This window comes from Brassica oleracea, chromosome C6 (assembly GCF_000695525.1).
Source record: "Brassica oleracea var. oleracea cultivar TO1000 chromosome C6, BOL, whole genome shotgun sequence".
NCBI lineage: Eukaryota > Viridiplantae > Streptophyta > Magnoliopsida > Brassicales > Brassicaceae > Brassica > Brassica oleracea.
In genome coordinates, this window is record NC_027753.1 from 36,528,107 (window position 1) to 36,546,590 (window position 18,484).

General features: G+C 32.8%; 1 protein-coding gene, 1 long non-coding RNA gene and 1 pseudogene across 4 annotated transcripts; all 3 read right to left on the bottom strand.

Moving 5' to 3' along the window:
- Positions 1-4,246: 4,246 nt before the first annotated feature.
- On the bottom strand, positions 4,247-7,015 carry LOC106300105 (serine carboxypeptidase-like 2). Of its 2 annotated transcripts, none has more exons than XM_013736183.1 (14): positions 6,870-7,015; positions 6,622-6,767; positions 6,472-6,548; positions 6,279-6,401; positions 6,104-6,206; positions 5,948-5,985; positions 5,617-5,718; positions 5,457-5,543; positions 5,291-5,359; positions 5,153-5,224; positions 4,960-5,078; positions 4,753-4,866; positions 4,608-4,653; positions 4,247-4,520 (listed from the first exon to the last, which is right to left on the bottom strand). In XM_013736183.1, exons 1-14 carry the CDS (start codon positions 7,013-7,015, stop codon positions 4,440-4,442), a joined length of 1,323 nt encoding a protein of 440 aa, XP_013591637.1. In that variant the 3' UTR covers positions 4,247-4,439. The 2 variants fall into 2 exon arrangements, with proteins under 2 accessions (XP_013591637.1, XP_013591638.1); XM_013736184.1 differs by having other exon boundaries at positions 4,247-4,515; positions 4,604-4,653.
- A 931-nt stretch (positions 7,016-7,946) lies between these two features.
- Positions 7,947-18,484, bottom strand: part of LOC106298132 — a 14,893-nt pseudogene continuing 4,355 nt past the window's right edge.
- Positions 8,955-9,706, bottom strand: LOC106300106. Of its 2 annotated transcripts, none has more exons than XR_001261973.1 (3): positions 9,489-9,706; positions 9,329-9,415; positions 8,955-9,023 (listed from the first exon to the last, which is right to left on the bottom strand). It is a non-coding gene; the product is annotated as an uncharacterized LOC106300106 (long non-coding RNA). The 2 variants fall into 2 exon arrangements; XR_001261974.1 differs by having other exon boundaries at positions 9,329-9,426.

The window sequence follows — 18,484 nt, forward strand, 5'->3', positions numbered from 1 at the left end:
GCTACATTTTCCGTCAATATGCCTTCACCTATCGTGAGTACAATTAATCGTCGAACGAGCGTTCGGAATAGACAAGTCCATGAACATTTAAAAAATGATTTGATTGAAAATATTTGGGCTAAATTTGGACATCTTACACATAACATATAATTTATAAGTTCCTATTTGTATTGGAATAAATGTTTGTGTGTGTTTTTTTTTATTATGATGTTTGGTATTTCTTTTTTTCAACTTTGTAATTTTCTTAAGATTTCAATTTTAATGTTAAACTTCTCTTTTATATATTTTATTTAAAACTTCTTTTTATATGTTATTCATTATTAAAATAACAAATTAATTAAATAATAACCTAAGGGATCAGAAAAGTCCCACTAATAATCTACCAAATTTTTCAATGTCCTTAGCTTAGGTACCTTAACATATAAACTTAATAAAAAATGCTAAGTGCTTGTGGGTTGAGTCCCACCAATACCGATGCTCTAACTCCCCAAGCCAGAATAAACATATATACTTGATGCTCATATAGAGAAATTGTTTTTTTTCTTTATGCATAATGGAAAAAATTATATAGCATTTTCAAAAGCATGTGATCATTTATATATATATATTCCACTTTCTGAACACTGTTTTCTAATTTTTTTTTTCTGTAATCGTGGAGATCCTGCAACCGAGCTCAGCCGACTAGTCCTACGAGGCATACGGCATTCCACATATTCTTGCTATTTAAGGCAGTCCGGATGGCCAGCGGAAATCGAACTAGGGTTTCACCATTTTCTAATTGTTTGTTTCTCCTTATCTATAATGGGTTAACTTTACTAATGAAATGGTATGTGCTTCAGCCTTCACTAGCTCTATTTCTCTGATTCTATCTACAATATGTTATAAATTATAACTACATGGCTTTTTTCAGAAAATAATCGTTCATCCTTTATACGAAGACTATTCTTCTCTTTTTGTGAAATATCTGGATAAAACAAAAAAAAAAACAAAGAGTAACACGATATCGAAGTTATGGAGGATAATAAACCATTGAAGTGGAATATATTTGTTAGAGTTTTAATATTAACTAGACATTAATTCTCGCATCCACACGAGTATTGGTTTTTACCTTTTTATACACTGATACTTGTTATTCATAATTAGTGTCATATATTTAGATGTTTCATAATATAACTAATTGAATTCAAAAGATCTAGACCAAATCAGATATTATGGTTATTTTTGGTATAAATATCGAAACCCGTCTCAGATACATTTTTTATTTAGATATTTTTATATTCCTATGCATCAGAACCGAACTCACCCAGACCGAGAAGAACCCAACTCAAAACTCACACATAAATTTATAATATTCAAGCAGAGTCTAATTTCAAAACAAACAAAAAAAACGTTACCCGAAAAAAAAATATGTACCTAAATTAAGTGAAATATAAATGGGTAGCCAATTTTCATATCTAACTGATTTTATAAACTAATAAAAAGACTATTTCTATGTGTTTGGCTAAATTAAGTGAAATATAAAGAGTTTCTATTTAGTAAAATAATTATATGAAATAAAAAATTAAGTGACAATAAATGTAATACATTTTTATTATTTTGATTTAAGTTATTATTTTATTCACAAAAACATGTATTTGAATTATGTTTAATTAATCGAGCATTTTTAACGATGGATTGTATTATTAAATTTAAACAATAAGAACAAGAAAAAAAAATGTAGAAAATGATATATCAGTAGGAATCCAAAATAAACTAACACATCTATTTTGCGTATGGATATCTCAAGATTTTTCATATAAAAACTCTATATTGCTTCTCGAATAGTTGAATCTCAAGAGAAATAGTATTCATATTCATCCAAAAACACCAAGTTTCAGACTGAATTGATAAGGATTGTCACTCTCTTTTTATTGCTCCAGTAGAAACTACCAAGACAACTCTTTATATTGATCTATTGATAATAACATAGTCAAAGAGATTATCGTTCCAAACAGTCGATTGATTAGAATTTCATGATGTCTTTCGTATTAACCATAGTTTGTAGCAAAAATTCTATCACCATCAAATGAAAAACCATCAATGATTGAAGCCAATAAGATCCGTCACCACCATTCGCTTCTAGATATGTCAATTACATTTTTAAATGGTTCATCTGAACCAAAGTTTTATTTTTCTAAACTATTGGAAGAAACACACAAAAACTCTGAAACAAATTAAATCAAAGAAAAAAAAGTAAAACGAATCAAACAAGCTAATGTCGAAAATGTATGATTATAGATGCGAAGGCTGTGGGGGTACGTAGTGGACATGGAAATGAGAAATTTTTGGTTTCACCTCCTAAAATGAACCTCTAGATTCACCCCCTAGGGTGAACCTCTAGATTCACCAACCAATAGTGTTTGAGTATTTGATATTTGATATCTTTTAAAAAAAGAAACAAAATTGAATTTCCAAATAAGATTATATTTTTAAAATAAAACAATAAAAATACATAAAAATAGTTATAAAAAATAAATAAATAAATATTGTTAAACCGTTAGCAAAATACTAAATCCTATACCATAAATCCTAAACTCCAAACCCTAAATTATAAACCTTAAATCTTGGATAAATCGTAAACCATTGGAAAATTTTAAATCCTAAATCATACATTAAAAACTAAATCTTAATAAAAATAAACTCTAAACCATAATCACTAAACCCTAAACCCTTGGATAAACCCTGAACCCTTGGATAAATCATAAACTCTAAATCAAAAATATTTAAAATTAAACCCTAGAGTTTATGATTTATCCAAGGGTTCAGAGTTTACCCAAGGATTTAGGGTTTAGTGATTAGGATTTAGGGTTTAGTGTTATTAAAATTTAGTTTTTAATGTATTATTTCGGGTTTAAGATTTTCCAACGGTTTAGAGTTTATCCAAAGTTTAAGATTTAATGTTTAGGGTTTAGGATTTAGGGTATAGAGTTTAGTATTTTGCCGAAGACTTAACAATATTAATTTATTTATTTTTTATAACTATATTTATGTATTTTTATGTATTTTTATTATTTTATTTTAAAAATATAATCTAATTTAGATATTCAATTTTATTTCTTTTTTCAAAAGATATCAAATATCAAATACTATTGGATGGTGAAACTATGGGGTGAACCCAAAAATTTCTTCTTGGAAATGGGCTTTTGGTATTCGTTTTATTGGGGAATATATAAAGAAAAAAATGAGGCGGTGAGCGTGAACTGAACACGAGACCTTCAGATCTTCGGTCTGACGCTCTTCCAAGTGAGCTATCCCCACAAGTTGATTGATTCACACCAGGTAGATAGATCATATATTTCAGTGCTCAAAATTTTCTTGACTGTTTTCCAGTAAAGAAGTAAAATGCAAATGAACCAAGCTAGAACAACACTAGTCAAGTTGCTTACATTAACAAATTATGAATAATTCATTCATTCAAAGGTCAATTCATGTTATATATATACGAATACGTATATATATATATATATATATATATATATATATCTGTACTTTGAATATGTAACACATTTTGAGAGGATGCATAGTAGAATCACAATTTATTGTCCATTATAAGCACAGTCCACCGTCCTTTTTGGCAGAGGTTAGACACTGCTACTGATCCACTTTATAGGAATATGAAAACTTTGGCGTGTACCCATTCTCTTTATTCAAACCCCACAACTCAATTAAGAAAAGACGTAGTAAACTGTTTTGTGGGTAAATCTTGCTTTGACAGTAGCAAATGTCATTTCATTTGTATTTTTTGAAACATAAACTTCATTATAGAGTAGTTAGGCAAACGCCATTACATCATTTTCACCTAACAAAGCACCTTTTTGCTAGGCTGTCTGCAACAAAGTTTTTATCACGAGTCATTTTATTTGTATATCTCTGTTCATAAAGAAGAAGAATCAAAGAGCAATTTCAGTGTGTCTGATAGAAGGAATTACTATTTAATTTATATGGATGTCGACTCTTGATTTTATATTGGACATCGAAATTAAGCAATTGTACATATCTTGAGAAGATCATCCAGTATTTAATTTGCAAACCTTTCACGAGCACTCTTTTATTTACCGGCCTCGTGTTTTAGGAGTTTTCACTGCCGGTGATGCACCTCGAACATTTACACTGAATATGCTACATCCAAATATAAATAAAAGTATGAGAAACTCTTTCATACTCCAAGTTTACTTGATCTTTGTTTTGCTTCTTCTGTAAAGAAGTGTAAGGCAAATGTAGCAATCTTGAAAGGCAACATTCATGTAGTTGTTTACAAAGTAAATTAACAAATTATGAGTTTTATTTCAAGTCACTTAAAAGGCCAAGTGCTCTTATATATTTGGAGAATGTGTGTACTAAAGAGTATGTACTATGTACACGCTTTGATAGAATATTAAAATCATAATTAATTTCCTCTTTTATAGAGGTTGGCCATTAATCCACCTTTGGAACATGATAGAGCTTTCATCTGGTTTGTACTCTGGCGTGTGCCCACCTCCCTGTAATCGAAATCCACAACTCAATAAAGACCACAATAAAAATGTTGTGGAAACTTAAAAAAGAAAAGAAGAAGAAGAAAGACTTGCTTTGACAGTAGCAAATGTCATTTTATTTGCATAAGTCCTTGTGTATCTACCAAGAAAGAGTCAAGAGTAATCTTAACGTGAGTTTAATGGAAGAAATGAACAAGAGACATAAAAAAATTGACGAAAGTTGGGTGCATATAAATACCCAGCGATTTGATCGTTGATCATCCATGGCCTCCAGTCATCGATAATAGAATAGTTGAGAGACCTTATCCAAGCTTGGGTTCCAAGGTAAGGCACTGCCATATCGTGATCACCACTGTTCACCAAAAACCGCACAAAGCTACATAAATCCTTGAATCTTGTAGGGAACAAAAAGAAAAAAAGTTAACCAAAAGGTTAAAACTCTGACCTGAAGATGAGAGAAGGATATCCATTGATACTGTTATTCTTATGGTATGGTACGCTGCTTATAATGTCATATGTGTAAGGAATACCATATCTACATCGTACCCATTCCCCTATACTCTCCTACCAATCATACAGATCGCCTCATATATAAGACTAGGCAAAATCTCTTAAAATAATTAGTCATATATATTTACCCCATTGATTTGAAGAGCTTTGCGAACGGTTTTGTCATTGGCCCAGTATGTAACTAACAAACAGCGATAATACTGCAAAAGCAAAACTTTTATACGTGTATATATACGGTGAACACAGGGCAAGATGGATTTACTTACATAGCAATCTGGATTCTCAGTTTTGCACCAAGGTTGTAGTATACTATATAGGTTCAATCCATCTATACACTATAAAATAATCACAAAAGATTTCTAAATTTAATGATGATCTTTAACAAGGCAGAAGACATAACATCAACTAATTCAAATTCCTCGGTGTTTGTACCTTATGATATTCGTCAATGAGTTCCAAGCATTTTGTGTTAAGTGGATCAACATATGTATATTCTCCTTTGCATATTCTTTTCAGCGACTGCATGCCAACTGTTTGTTAATTATTTTCATTGTGCATGGAAGCAAACGCAAACGTCATGATGTGTTCATACCTCGTAGAGCTCATCAGAGATAAGCGCCATACCATGAGCATACGGAATACGATGGTTATCATCAATTTTACGCTCTGTTACTGGGTTACCGAGCACGTAGCCCTATATTATTAATGTTGGCATTGACAAAAATATCAGTTTGTAGTGCTTGGGAAGACATACGAAGACCTTCTCAAATTGTTTAAGGGTTCTAACGTATATTTGATTGGTTACTACTTTTTCCAATTTACATGCATATTATATAAGGTAAGTTTTTTTAATCTCGAAGCTCTGCCCAATGTTCCATTGCACATGCTAATATATAGTATATATTAAAGAAATACCAAAGAACCTGAAGATTTATCGGAGGATTGCAACACTGGTAATTTCCTGCATATTATTTTCATCATGTTTCTTCTGTTAAGAGTTGTGGATTGAGAGATAGCAAAAAATGATATTACAAAAGGGCTTAGGGGTTAGTATCATATATAAAACCAAACATATATACCTTTTGAGATTTCTTGAACGAGAGCCGGAACAATCTTACCGGAATAAGAATCACCTCCGGCGTAGAATGGGTTGGAGGAAAACTCTTGATGCTTGCCTAGCCACTGCACAACAATAACAATAAAAAATGCTATTAATCTCTCCAAGAGACATGTAGTTAGTTTATCTTTAATTACCTTTTGAAGAAACTCATGGATCCGTTTGGCCTCTCCTGAATCACTGGGTTTGTTAACAAGATGGGTTCTTGAATAGGAGAAGCCAGTTCCAACAGGCTGATCCAAGTATAATATGCTTGAAGTCTGATGAAAATGATCAAGAGTTTAACTGATTCATCGGTTTTTGTGATCATCATACACAATTTTTTGTTACCTTTGTCCATGAGTATGTAGTAGAGACCAATGGAGGGACGGTTCCATTGTAAACATCAAGCTTCATAGCCAGAGGCCCTGTTGAATTTAATCGATCTGTAATCAGAGACACAAAAGAAGAGCTGAAGAAGATCACTGTTTTATATTTTACCATTCTCCAGTAGAAGACCAGAGATAGCAGAGCAGCCAGGTCCACCACTTAGCCAGAGAAGAACAGGGTCTTCTTCAGGGTTCCTCTCAGACTTGATAAAGTAGTAGAACGACTGCACTTCCTCCTTTTCACCAATACCAATGTACCTTCATTCACAAGAAACAAAAATAACCTAGTTTGAATATCTCAAAACTCAGAAATAACATGGACTCAGTTAATTAATCACAACAAGAAAAGAGAAAACAAACCCGGTTTCGAGCTCAAAGGGGAGAGGGCCATCAAAACCCGGAAGATACTTGACGATAGAGGCAGAATCAGCATTCTGAATCAAGAAGACAAGTTGAAGAAACAGAAGCAGACATTTCAGAACAGAGGAAACATAGTCGTTAGCCATTCGTTTTTTCCAAATCAATGGCGTTTAAGGACAGGACAAGTTATTGAATCTTAATACTAAAAGCCATAAAAGGTCGCCTACCCACTCTTCATTTTTTTCAAGTCTGGATTCATCATTGAACTTGTCACATTATTTTAATGGAAAAATGTCATGCCAGATCTTCAAGTCTAAAATATAATTATGTTAACAGAATACAATATTACTTGTTAATTGTCCTCGCGCATGTCGTGAGCATTAAAAAAAGTTTTTCTTCTTTTTTTCTGTAGCCTAAAGTAATTATTTATGTTATCATATTCTAATTTCAAGATGGTTAGTGATACGCCGTCTTCGTACACTGTAAACAAACAACAATAATGTCTAACAAGATTGATTAAGTAGATATGGATAACATAATACGATTTGATTAACCACAGGTCTGTGGTCGGGTGGTCAAGGTGTTTTGTGGATCCCCAAGGGACCCGAGTTTGAATCCGCACCACACCAGATTTTCACGTGCGTGGCCATCGGAGCTTTCAGATTCTCTCTCCAGAGAATGGTTTACCACCATTTTTTTTTAATACGATTGGATATATTCTCACTGAATGATTTATGTAAAGGAATATTTTTTACTATGATATTTTCAGTTTCAAGATCTAATATGTTTCAAAGAAGCTTATTCAGTTTAGTTTCCATCATAAACAAAAAGAATATGGAACGGTGTGCAAGTTCGACATTGTTCAGCATTGCCGATTAAATATATTAATTTATAATGCATGGGTGAATAATATTCTTATGATTGGTAGTGCATTGAGTTTAGTTCAAAAAGTCACATAAAGGCCGAACCTGGTCTTATATATATATGGAGGTGTGTACTAGAAGATGTACGCATTTTGATAAAACATTAGAGAATCACAATCTCTTATCTTTTATACGTGAAGGCCACTCTCCTATTTTACTGAGGTTGGTCATTGATCCACCTTTGAAACATGATGAAGCTTTCCTCTGGTTTGTACTCTGGTGTATGTCCACCTCCCTGTGATTGAAATCAACAACTCAATATAGACCGATGAAAAAAGTTTTGAGTGGGAATAAAAAGAAGAGGAACGACTTGCCTTGATAGTAGTAAATGTCATCTTATTTGCATAAGTCCTTGTGTATCTGACAAGTAAGAGTCAAAAATAATATTAACGTGAGTTTAATGGAGGAATGAACAAGAAACATAAACGATTAAAGAAAGAGAAATTGCACCCAATAACTAAAAAAACTTTAAAATTCACAAACTAACCAAATTCTCATTCTCTCTCCCCTTTTCTCTTTCTATCTCTCTCTCTACCCTCTCTCTTAAAAACTAATTTTGGTTTTTGTTTTGGTTATTTCACAAATAACCCCTTAAAGAAAGATGGGTCCACATATATACCCAGCAATTTGATCGTTGATCATCCATGGCCTCCAGTCATCAGTAACAGAATAGTTGAGAGACCTTATCCAAGCTTGGGTTCCAAGATAAGGCACTACCATATCGTGATCACCACTGTTCACCAAAAACAGCACAATATTTACAGAAATACTTGAATCTTGTAGGGAACAAAACAAAAAAAGTTTACCAAAAAGTTAAAACTCTGACCTGAAGATGAGAGAAGGATAGCCATTGATACTGTTATTCTTATGGTAAGGTACGTTGCTTATAATGTCATTTGTGTAAGGAATATCGTGTTTACATCGTACCCATTCCCCTATGCTCTCCTACCAATCATAAAGATCGGTTCACTAGGCAAAATCTCTTAAAAATAATTAATTATATATATATACCTCATTGATTTGAAGAGCTTTGCGTACGGTTTTGTCATTGGCCCAATAAGTAGATAACACGTAGCGATAATACTGCAAAAGCAAAACTTCTATGTGCATATATTATATTGGTATACGGTGAACATATATAGGGCAAGATGGATTTACTTACAAAGCAATCTGGATTCGCATGTTTGCACCAAGGTTGTAGTATACTATATAGGTTTAATCCATCTATACACTATAAAATAACCACAAAAGAATTCTGAATTTGGTGATGATCTTTAACACGGCGGAAGACAGAGTATCAACTAAATTATGTTCCACGTGTACGGGTAGCGGATGTAAAGCCAGCAAGGGTGGGGCATCTGCCCCCAATGGATTTTTTTTTTAAAAAATCCTCTATTATTTATAATAAATTTTGGAGAAATTGGATAAATTTGCCCTCCATAAAATATCAAACCTAGGGTTAAGTGTATCTCATCTATAAAGTCTAAAAAAACTTTGCTCCCCATAGTAAAACTTGCTAGATCCGCCACGGTGTACCTTATGATATTCTTCAACGAGTTTCAAGCATTTTGTGTTAAGTGGATCAACATATGTATATTCCCCTTTGCATATTCTTTTCAGCGACTGCATGCCAACTGTTTGTTAATTATTTTCATTGTTCATTGAAGCAAACGCAAATGTCATGATGTGTTCATACCTCGTAGAGCTCATCAGAGATGAGCGCCATACCATGAGCATATGGAATACGATGGTTATCATCAATTTTACGTTCTGTCATTGGGTTACCGAGCACGTAACCCTATATAGTGTTGCCATTGACGAAAATATCAGTTTTTAGTGCTTGTGAAGATATTATATTCTACATGAAAACCATCTCAATCTTTTTAAAGCTCTAAAGCATTTTTGATTAGTTACTACTTTTACCAATTTACTTTTTTTTGGAACACTTTCCAATTTACACACATGCTAATATATATATATTTTTTTTTTGAAACACATATTTCGATTAATATTAAACGGTTAGTTAGCTGCCATAAAGGTCTCACCAACAACCAAAGTACCTGCTACATTCAATGCATTCTTAGCTAAGGTGTCTGCAAGAGAAGTCCTCTCACGAGGGATCCAAGAGAAAGAAACAAAATCAAAAGCTGAGACATAGGAGAAAATATCAGATAAGACTCCGTAAAGCTCTGTTGGGCACTCTTCCATATTCATGGCTTTGATGAGTTGTGTCGAATCAGCTTCAAAAGCCACCGTCGTCAGTCCCAAGTTAGCGCATGATCGTACTGCCTCGCGTAGAGCAAGGCCTTCTGCAGTTAGCGCTGAAGAGACCCATTTTTCTGAGGTTTTAAAAGACCTGATGTCTGATCCGGAGAAGGTGGCCCATCCAAGACCAGCATCTTTTGTAGTCGCAGTCCATGCTGCATCTGAGCGCACCACCACCGCCCCTGGGGGGCTCTAGTCGTCGGAATTGGCAGGCGGGGCTTGGTAATAGAATCCTTTATAACCTCCATTTCCCCTTCTCTAGTTAATCTGATGGCTGACGAGAGCGTATCCTCCGGTGACGCCGAGTGTCCTTCGAAAACAAATTTATTTCTCGCTTTCCAAATCGCCCAAAGGATCCACGGGAAAAGAGTTCCTGAGGTAATACCTGCAGGGAGTAAGCAATTGAGATCACAGAGAGAATCCCAGCTAGATATTAAATCTATTGTTCCGCTGATGTCCAAGTCAGTTTTAAACGGAGCTAGTTGCCAAACTCGTTGTGCGAACTGACAGCGGAACATGAGATGAGAAATAGATTCAGAACAGCCGCATCTTTTACACAAGGGATCCACAGGAATATGCCTCTCAGCAAGGCGTTCACCAACAGGAATGGCCCCTTTGAGGAGTTTCCAAGAGAAGAGCTTGACTTTGGGCGCACATGGCAAATTCCAGACACTCTTCTTCCATTTAAACCCATTTCCATTAGGCACAGCAGCATCGGTATCTGTTGTGTTGACAGCGGTGTAGTAGCCGGACTTAGTTGAATAGCAATCATAGTTAATTCCAATGGACATGTCTTTTTATTATAAATTTGTTCATGCCCGTTTGTGGTACCTTTTCGTTTATAACCGGGTTTTTTTTAAATTATGTATATTTTTTTAATTTATGTCTTTTCAATTCTATTTATTATATATAAAATTTAATATTTGCAACTGTTTAAAAATGAATCATTACAACCTTTAAATGTTAACTATTGTAAATTTTGGTGTTCAAACATTGCAATATTCGGTGATCAACTTTTGAACTTAAATTAATCATTGCGATCTTTAATGGTTAACAATTGCAATCTGGGATCTATATATATCGTAGTGCGAGCAATGAAAACTGCAACAACAAAGAAACATCAAAACAAAAACGAAATGGTACTTTCATTTGGTACCTTCGAGTGGAGTCTCTTGAAAATACGGTTAGATTTAGGAGTATCCATTTCGTGATGATGCATCCTTCTCCACAAGTATCTAGGCCATGGTAAAATTGAATCCATAACTCAATTCCAAATTAGTGATAGGGAAGATTGAACACCTTCAGAGAGTTTATAAGGATAATTAAAAGGCGTACGTTAAAGACAACAGAAAAAAGGGACAATACAAACATGTGGCTAACATATATATCCACCGCCAGAGAGCAACACTCTCACAGGGAGACAAAAACAGTGACAGAGATCAATTTCATCACGGGTAAGAGAAAACAATTTGAATTAACTCAAGCAAAAATGAATGAAATTAAGTGTAAAACAACAAATTAAGAAAATTTTATATAACAAAAATACTTTTCTGAAACCATTTTTCTCTCCGAGGATGATTCATACACGACCAGTTACAGACTCTCCTTTACTGTCTTTGGATATTCCGGCAGCTTAGGTTGTCGGAGTTTCTCGTTTTTTATTTTTCTGTTTGTCTCGTAACACATCTACAGCCTTGATGGCGATATTGGCGGGATTGGATTTCTTCAATCAATCGATGTCAACTTTCTGTTGATTATTTTTCGATCTATGGAGTGATTGACCGGTCTTCCCTGGCAGTGATATTGACACTGTTTTTCCTCATATGGCTATCGGCTTTATCCCGTGTCACTTATGGCGTGGTGTTTGTCTCCTTTTCGGAGTGTTCTTTTCCGGCATTTAATGGTTGAATTGCATGGTGCGTTTGTTAGATTCGGTTTTATTTATGGGCTTCCAACTTAAAACCAATTGGTGATTAGTGGATTGATCCTAACCCCTTATATATTACTTAATGTCTCTTAGAATTTCTGATATGAGATATATATCTCTATTACCCCTCCTCGAGATGATGGCTCTTATCGGCCAGAAATCTCGGAACTTTAGGACATTTAGTAGGGATGGTTGTTGTATTTTAATGAATTTGAAAATTCGAACTAAATCTAGTGTTATTGGTTCTATGATTTTCAAATCTGTATTAAAATCATGTGTTATTGGTTTAATGATTCATAAATTCTGTATCAAATCAAGTGTTATTCAATCGTACGGATTTACTAATATATTTGATTTTATAATGGATTTGAATGGATTTGTTTGGATTTTTTAGTTAAAAATACAAAGACTCAAATCCGAGGGAAAACCTCCGGATTTGCATATTTTACTTGGATTTATAAATACTATATGGATTTCTAAATCAATCAAAATATATAAACCAATAACAGCTCCTTATACTCGGTCGAGCGAGTTTAACACAACCTTTATACCCGGTTGGAAGGGTTAATCACGATCTTTATACCCGGTCAGAAGGGTTAATTTTAATTTTAATTAGGAGTTTAGGGTATTTAGGATCTGAGCTCTCATACCATGTTAGATTCGGATTTAATTATGAACTTCCAACTTAAAACCAATTGGTGATTAGTGGATTGACCCTAACCCTTTATATATTATTTAATGTCCCTTAGAATTTCCGATGTGGGATATATATCTCTAATAGCGTTGGTGTCAGCGTCTTTCTGGTGTCTTTGGACTGCAGTGTTCTTTTATCTGGTGAGTTTCTTGGCATTGCAGTGTCAAAACGGAATCTTAAGCCGCCATGGCCGTATAATTCCAGTGTGTGCATTGCACTTTAGATATAGACACTCTGTTTCTCTTTTAGTCCAAGTCAATGGAAAAAGGTCTTGTTACTTCAGATATAGATATTCTGATTGTGCTGGTTCCCTTTACGAAGGGGTGTACGCAGGGATGTTAACCCATGAGTTTACCCAAACCCACTAATAATGGATTGGATTTTTATCCATCTAAGATTAATGGGGTTAACCATGGATATTAATTTTAAAACTCATATTTATGTTGGGTAAATACAAAAGAGTAATGGTGTACCCATGAGTTTTCAATTATATATATAGATTTTCACCATTTTAATTAAATTATATAAAATTTGCAAAAACGTTTTTTTCGTCAGAACCAAAAAATAATTTTTTCCGCCAAAAACGAGTTTTCTCGCCGAAACCGAAAAAATCGAGTTTTTCTGCCTAAACCACAAAACCGAGTTTTCCCGCCAAAACCATAAAACTAAGTTTTCCGCCAAAACCGAAAAATTGAGTTTTCCCGCCAAACCCGCAAAACTGAGTTTTCCCGCAAAAACCGTATAATCGAGTTTTTCCGCTAAAATCGCAAAATCGAGTTTTCCGACTGAAAATCGCAAAATCGAGTTTTTCCGCCAAAACCGCAAAAGGTGTCCCGCCAATACTGTAAAACCCAATTTCCCCGCGAAAACGATTTTTTCCGCCGAAACCGAAAAAATCAAGTTTTCCCGCCAAAACTGAAAAACCGAGTTTTTCTGTCAAAATAAAAACGAGTATTCTCGCCGAAACCAAAAAATCGAGTTTTCCCGCCAAAACCGGAAAACCAAGTTTTCCCGCCAAAACCGGAAAACCAAGTTTTCCCGCCAAAACAGCTAAACCGAGTTTTCCCGCCAAAACCGAAAAATCGAGTTTTCTCGCCAAAACCGCAAAACCGACCTGCCAAAACCGAAAAACTGAGTTTTCCCGCCAAAACCGCAAAACCGAGTTTTCCTGCCAAACCGCTAAACCGAATTTTCTCGCAAAAACCGTAAAACCGAATTTTTCCGCCAAAAAATCGCAAAAAGATTGTTCCCGCCAAAATCGAAAACAGGTTTCCCGCCAAAATCTAACAAATTTTCCCGCCAAAAACGTAAAAACAAGTTTTTCAGTCAAAACCGCCAAAACGAGTTTTCCCGCCAAAACCAGAAAGATTATTTTTCCCGCAAACCGCAAAAATCGAGTTTTCCAACCAAAACCACAAAAAAAAATTACCGTGTACGTCATGCATGATGGAGAGTTTTTGTTTCTATAATTAGCGTCTTTTCATTATAGTGTTTTCAAATTAAATACGGTGTTTTTCAATATGCAGTTATTGGAAAAAGTTGTGAAAATTTTTAATGTGTTTTGTCATCAACTCATCATGAATATCTTTACATCAAAAAAAAATATAGAGTATTTTTTTTGACATTTTTTAAAAACTGTATTAGTTTAGTTCCTCTCACACTTACCCTTCATTGTGAACAACACAAAAGGAAACACCAAGCAAATATCCATCTCATTTTCGTCAAAAAAAAATTGTGTTAGTTTAAAGAATTGTCTCTTTCCATTTAAAAATCAAAATGGTTTTAAAAAGTAGTTAAATCAATAAATGTTTTACTATAATTATTAGTGTTACGAATGTTTTAAAATTATGTCTTTCATTATAAAAGACAAATTAATTTTAAAAAGTAGCTTAATCAATAAATGTTTTTCTACAATTATTAGTGTTAAGAATGTTTTACCATTATGTATTTTCATTATAAAAGACAAATTAGTTTTAAAAAGTAGTTAAACTAATTAAGTGGTTTTATAATTATTTGTTTTAAGAATTATGTGTGTTTATTATATACAATAAAAATTAAATTATTTTCAAAATATATTAAAATATCTTAATAAGCATCTTTATTTAATTATGTGTCTTTTCAGTAAAGGTACTAATTAACTCAAATCTGAAAAGTCATGATTGTTCGTATAGATCTTCATGATTGTTCGTATAGATCTTTTAGAACACTATAAATAAACCTTGTCCATTATTTTTTTATAATATTTTAAAATCATGATTTTTCCATTATAACTGAACGTTTCTCATCATGACATCACATTTTCTAAAGCATTGGTTCCATGGTGGTTTCCATTGAAGTCGATGTGTTGGCAAATCTAATTTAATTTGTACAAAGCAACAATGACTCACCATATAATCATGATGAGTTGATGACCATTGAGAATTACCCCCAAACTAACCATAGAAATTAGTTTGGACAAAAAACATTAGACGACTATTAGCATATATGCCGGAAAGCAAAATATAGTTAAACAAAAACAACACATCTAGAATTGGCTTACTACATTCTGACCAGATCAGATGCGAACAAACTTTTGATCAGAAGAGGAAGACTTTGAGTGACTGTAATTGTCAGAAGACAACACCAAAGGAGTATGATCGATAAATAAAAACTGCATATGAATCCATTAATCTCTCAACTCCTTCGTTGATTTCAAATCTGAAAATAAGGAAACAAAGAACAAAGCTAAAGAGAAGAAGAAGGAGTATAACGACGTCAGAGTCAACGCAACGCCGGCCGAAAAAATAAAAAGAGAAGATAAGTTGTGTCGCAACTTTGGAGAGAAGAAACGGTAACTGTGTTATGTCAAAACAACAATTTTGTTAATTAAGGATGCTAATTAAATAGTTCACAAGATGAACTTTTAAGAATTTCTAAAAATCGTCTATGTGTATCATTTCCTAAATATTAATAGATTTATATATTCCTCCTTATTTGTATGCGTGTATATTTACTTTATATAGGGTAAAACAGTCTTAAATATAATGTACTCATTAATAAAGCCAATTCTTAATATAATTAACTTTTGATAGGTTGTCAAAATATTCAAAATGTGTCTTTTCAAAATGGATTATTTTCATCTTAAAAAAGTTCTAAAATTTTTTGTGTAATTCAGTTTTAGGTAATTAAAGTATTCTTATGATATAATATATTTATGAAATTAAATATGATATGGTTTTTGAATTATACTTTATGGTTTATAACATCCTGTTTTGGTGTAGGTTTTTTTTGCTTGATTTAGTTTCGTTTAGATAAAATGCTTGAACTTACTTAGACAATATTATTTACAAATAGATAAATCTTAACAAAATTTAAACCAAGAACAAATGTTTTAATGTTTTTCGATATGCACATTTTCACCTTTGCATGAATTTGATATAAGTAATATTTAGCTAGTGAGTCTCTGATTATATTTAAATATGGGAGAATTATTAGTGATTTAAGTGAATCTTTGCAACCGTTTAAGTGGGATCTTGAAATTTTATCAGTAAACAGTTACAACTGATTAAATGGAATATTGCAACAGTTAGTGATGAATCATTACATTTTTTAGAGATGAACAATTGCAATTATTAGTGATTGATTGTAGATTTTAATTAGTTATGATCTATGAGACTTTTGGTGTTAACTATTGCAACATTTAGCTAACCCTTGCAATTTTTGATTATCAACCATTGCAACCTGTTTTCATCTATATAAATAGTTGTGAGAAACGAAAAAATTACAACAACAATAACACCAAAGAAAAAATTAAAACAATCATAAATAAACTAAGAAAGAGAGAGAGATTCATTGTTTAGATAGATTTGTTGTTTAGATCATCAAAGATCACCGCATGGAATTGTATTTTTTTTTAAAGAGGTTGTCAAATGTATATGAAATTGTATTTTCATCATAAAGTTGTATATGTTTTTAAGAAGTTGTATTTTCATTCATTGTCATTTTCAGAAATTTTCATATATATATACTCTTAAAAATTATAAAACTATAGTAATTATATCCGTATTACGTTGGTTTTTAATTATTTTATTGTTGTGTAATTTAATTATTTTATGATATTATCAATTTACAAAACTAAATATATTGTTGTTAAATTGTATATGGTTTATAGCATCATGTTTTGGTGCATGTTTTTCTGTCTAATATGGTTTTGTTTATTCGTATTACAAATAAAATATTTAAAGTTATTTAGAAAATATTTATTATTAATAGATAAGTATTAACCCATGTTCGAAAACTCGCTAGGCGCTACGCGTGCGTTCGGTTTGGGCCTAGCGCCTAACGAAAAATTCGGATTTTAATCGGGGATTAATCGGGGATTAATCGGGGATTAATTTTAAGTTTTATTTTATTTTTAAAATAAAGTTATATACAAAATATAGTTTATGTAAAACATCACAAAGATAACGTGTGGTCTATTGGTTTATTCAGTGCTTGTTAACATACTAGTCCCGGATTCAATGTCCAAGAGAGTCAGTTTTCCATATTTTTTATATTTTTTTACTAGATGACAGTTTTGTAATTATCTCATCGTCTTCTTAATAGGGCTTTGCATGTTTCTGCAACTTTTCTTTTGCGGCTGCCATAGATTTTTTTCGAAAAAACTTCATTTCTCATGCGTTTTTGTTGTTGTTTACACATAACAACTATAGATCTATCAACACTCATTGATTTGAAGTTCAAAATCGCGAAAACAAAGATTTTTTTGTATCACACCGCCTAACTGTCCGATTGGTAGCAAATCGCAGTGGTAGGGTGCCGCTTCACGCCTAGTCGCCGGAAAATCGGACCTCGTCGCCGCGTTTTAGAACATGGGTATTAACAAAGTATTAACCAAAAATAAATTCTTTTTATATACACATTTCTATTTATATTTGAAGTTGATACAGTGGCGGAGACAAGATAATTATTTATAAAGGTCAACAATATATATTTCTTCATAGAAAAGTGCATAAATATTAGTGAACTACCTTTGAACTAAAATATGATAGCGTCAAAACATTATTGGGCAAGGGTCAATTTTGAACAGTGGTACAACATTTTTCTAAAATTTTATGTGAGTCAATTGCTTTCCCTAATAAGTTGTCTCTACCACTTGTTTGAAATATCATATGTGCTATTTATTTATTGAGTTACTGACACATTTAGATGAGAGATGATTGTCAGGGGTCTAAGTGAATCTACCTAATTGTTTCAATGAACAGTTGCAACTAATTAAAAAAACATTGTAATTCTTGGTGATGAACAATTAGAATTTTAATCTGTATTGGTCAGAAACTGAAGAATTTTAATCAATGAGTTTTGATGGTGCATCTGGATGCAGAAGCATCTAGTTCAGTCCAAAATGATAAATGACAAAGGGGTTGTTTGTTTCACCATTTGTTATCTCTATCCAAAAGATTCATTTGTATGATCTATTCATCCATTCAGATTTTTGTGATTGTTTGTTTGTCCATCCACATAGCTCATCTAGATGAATCATCTAAATGGATCTTATGTTTGTTTCTTTATTTTCATTTTCATTCAAATGAGTTTAGTAAAGAAATTACCAAAATATCTTTGTGTTGATTTAAGAGAAAAAGACAAAAATAGCACTAAATCAAGTTTTTGTTCTCAAACTAGCACTCAAGGTCGAAAGTCACAAAAATAGCACTTAATGTTTTATCAAAAGTCATAAAACTTAGGGTTTAGAGTTAAAGGGTGGGGTTTAGGATTTAGGGTTTAGAGTTTAGGGTTTAGGGTTTAGAGTTTAGGGTTTAGGGTTTAG

Coding starts and splice junctions, on each gene's coding strand:
- LOC106300105 (XM_013736184.1), bottom strand. CDS start 7,015: ATGGCTAACGACTATGTTTCCTCTGTTCTGAAATGTCTGCTTCTGTTT. Junction 6,402..6,471: donor CTACATACTCATGGACAAAG/GTAACAAAAAAT, acceptor CATTTTCATCAG/ACTTCAAGCATATTATACTT. Junction 5,225..5,290: donor CTGAGAATCCAGATTGCTAT/GTAAGTAAATCC, acceptor TTGCTTTTGCAG/TATTATCGCTGTTTGTTAGT.